This window comes from Trypanosoma cruzi, genomic scaffold (genome assembly GCF_000209065.1).
Source record: "Trypanosoma cruzi strain CL Brener 1047053517151 genomic scaffold, whole genome shotgun sequence".
NCBI classification, from domain to species: Eukaryota; Euglenozoa; class Kinetoplastea; order Trypanosomatida; family Trypanosomatidae; genus Trypanosoma; species Trypanosoma cruzi.
In genome coordinates, this window is record NW_001849561.1 from 315,476 (window position 1) to 317,228 (window position 1,753).

Below are 1,753 nucleotides of genomic sequence, written 5' to 3' on the forward strand. Positions count from 1 at the left end.
GTAATAGTGCGCTCTATGGACTGGAGTCTATCTGGTAAATATCTTGCCGCCGGGCTTAGTAACGGCGAGGTTGTTTGTTATTATGTGCATACTCAACGTGAGCACTGGCGGGTCAGTGTGACAACTGTGAGCACCGTCTATTTTGTGTCGTGGAGCTGCACAGAGTCGGGCGGTCATATTGCAGCTTCCCATCGTGACGGTCTGGCTGTGATTTCTGCGCGTGACGGTAAAATTTTACGTCATTACAAGACAAAGTCCCCTGTTTTGGGCATAGAATTTGACAGAAAACATCCAAAGCACCTTGCCGCGGCGTGTCAGGATGGGCAAGTACTTGTGTTTCACATCAGCTCAAGTCGTGAAGAACCCGCGCTCATACTTACAGGCCACATGGCTGCGGCTAGTAGTGTGGCATATAATCCGACTGTACCAAACTTTCTTCTTAGCTGTAGTCATGACACCACATTACGGCTATGGGATCTTTATTCAGGAGCATCGCATACTGCTTCTGTTTCATGCCGTGTATTACGTGGACATACAAATAGTGTAAATGCCATTGCATGGTGCAGTATTGCTCCGTATATTGCTCTTTCTGCCTCGTCTGATTGTACAGTGCGGCTATGGGATGTGCGTGGTGGAAGTAATTTGGCAACTGTTCGTGCTCACAATGCGGAGGTTATAGCATTGAGCACGCATCCCGAGCGTCCGCCTGTGTTTGCTTCCGTTTCGCATGATAACAGCATCATCTTTTGGCATTTGGGACTACTGAGACAAGTGTACCTTGAGGCCGCTCTGGGCAGAATTGAGCATTGCATTGTATCGGATGGCGCCTCTCTTTTGGCCAGCGCTGCTGCTTCTTCTTTTGTGGACCCTGCCCATTTGGTGACCGGTGATGTCGTGCAGGAGCTAAATAAGGAGTTGAAAGAAGCGAATCTCGCGCCGCACAAACGGATGGAACGACTTGTCCGGATGTTTGAATTTCCCTGTGGAGCGGTAGATTTGGCGCGGGCGGCAGGGTTTTCTGTTGATCCACAGGACGTATCCAACGCAAAGTGTACTGTTGTGCCCACTTCACGACTTGTGGAAGTGCATGGAAAGTGGGGAAAGACCAATGTGGAGAAGTCACATGGTAAAACCGTGACGAACGCAGGTGAGGAGTACAAGAAGTCTCGTATTATAGAAGCAGCCGAGTTTATGTTGCAGATTGGGAAAGTTGCCGAGTATTGTCAGTTGATGGCTGAAGTGGGTGAATGGGACCGTGCCATTGCTGCAGCGCCTGTCGTTAGCCGCGATTTCTGGCGTTCACTTTGTCTAAAAGCAGCGGAGACGATGGAAGCCGCTGGAAACACACGTGCTTTGCGTTATTTTATTATGGCTGAAGAGAGTGCTCGTGCCGCTCTTCTTGTTTCTCGTCAGTCGAATAAAAATTGGGACCTGGCGGCTGTCATTGCACAGACATGTCCACAACGTGTTGTGAATGAGACGAGTACAGAGCCTCCACACAACACGACAGTCGATACAAACGGTGTCTCTGCTGTTGTGAAAGGATTGTTAAATGCCCGTGCCACCGCGTTGGAAAATGCCATGAATCCTCGTATTGTTGCTGCAACGAAGCTTGCAGAGGGTGCCAATGATGATGCCGTGATGGATCTCATACACAGTGGGGACGTGGTCATTGCTCATCTTCTTGTTCACACCGTCCCACTGCAGCGTCAGACGACCATTGATGCCGGTTATCGTCTCTCCAATGTTGCTG

At 49.8% G+C, this 1,753-nt stretch overlaps 1 protein-coding gene across 1 annotated transcript, besides 1 other annotated feature; it reads left to right on the plus strand.

Moving 5' to 3' along the window:
• On the plus strand, positions 1-1,753 carry Tc00.1047053511659.9 (hypothetical protein, conserved; the record flags this gene model as incomplete). Its single annotated transcript, XM_797392.1, has 1 exon — positions 1-1,753. A coding segment is annotated over one exon (1,753 nt), but the record flags the coding sequence as incomplete, so codon positions are not given.
• Positions 1-1,753: a sequence feature (heterozygous, non-Esmeraldo-like haplotype).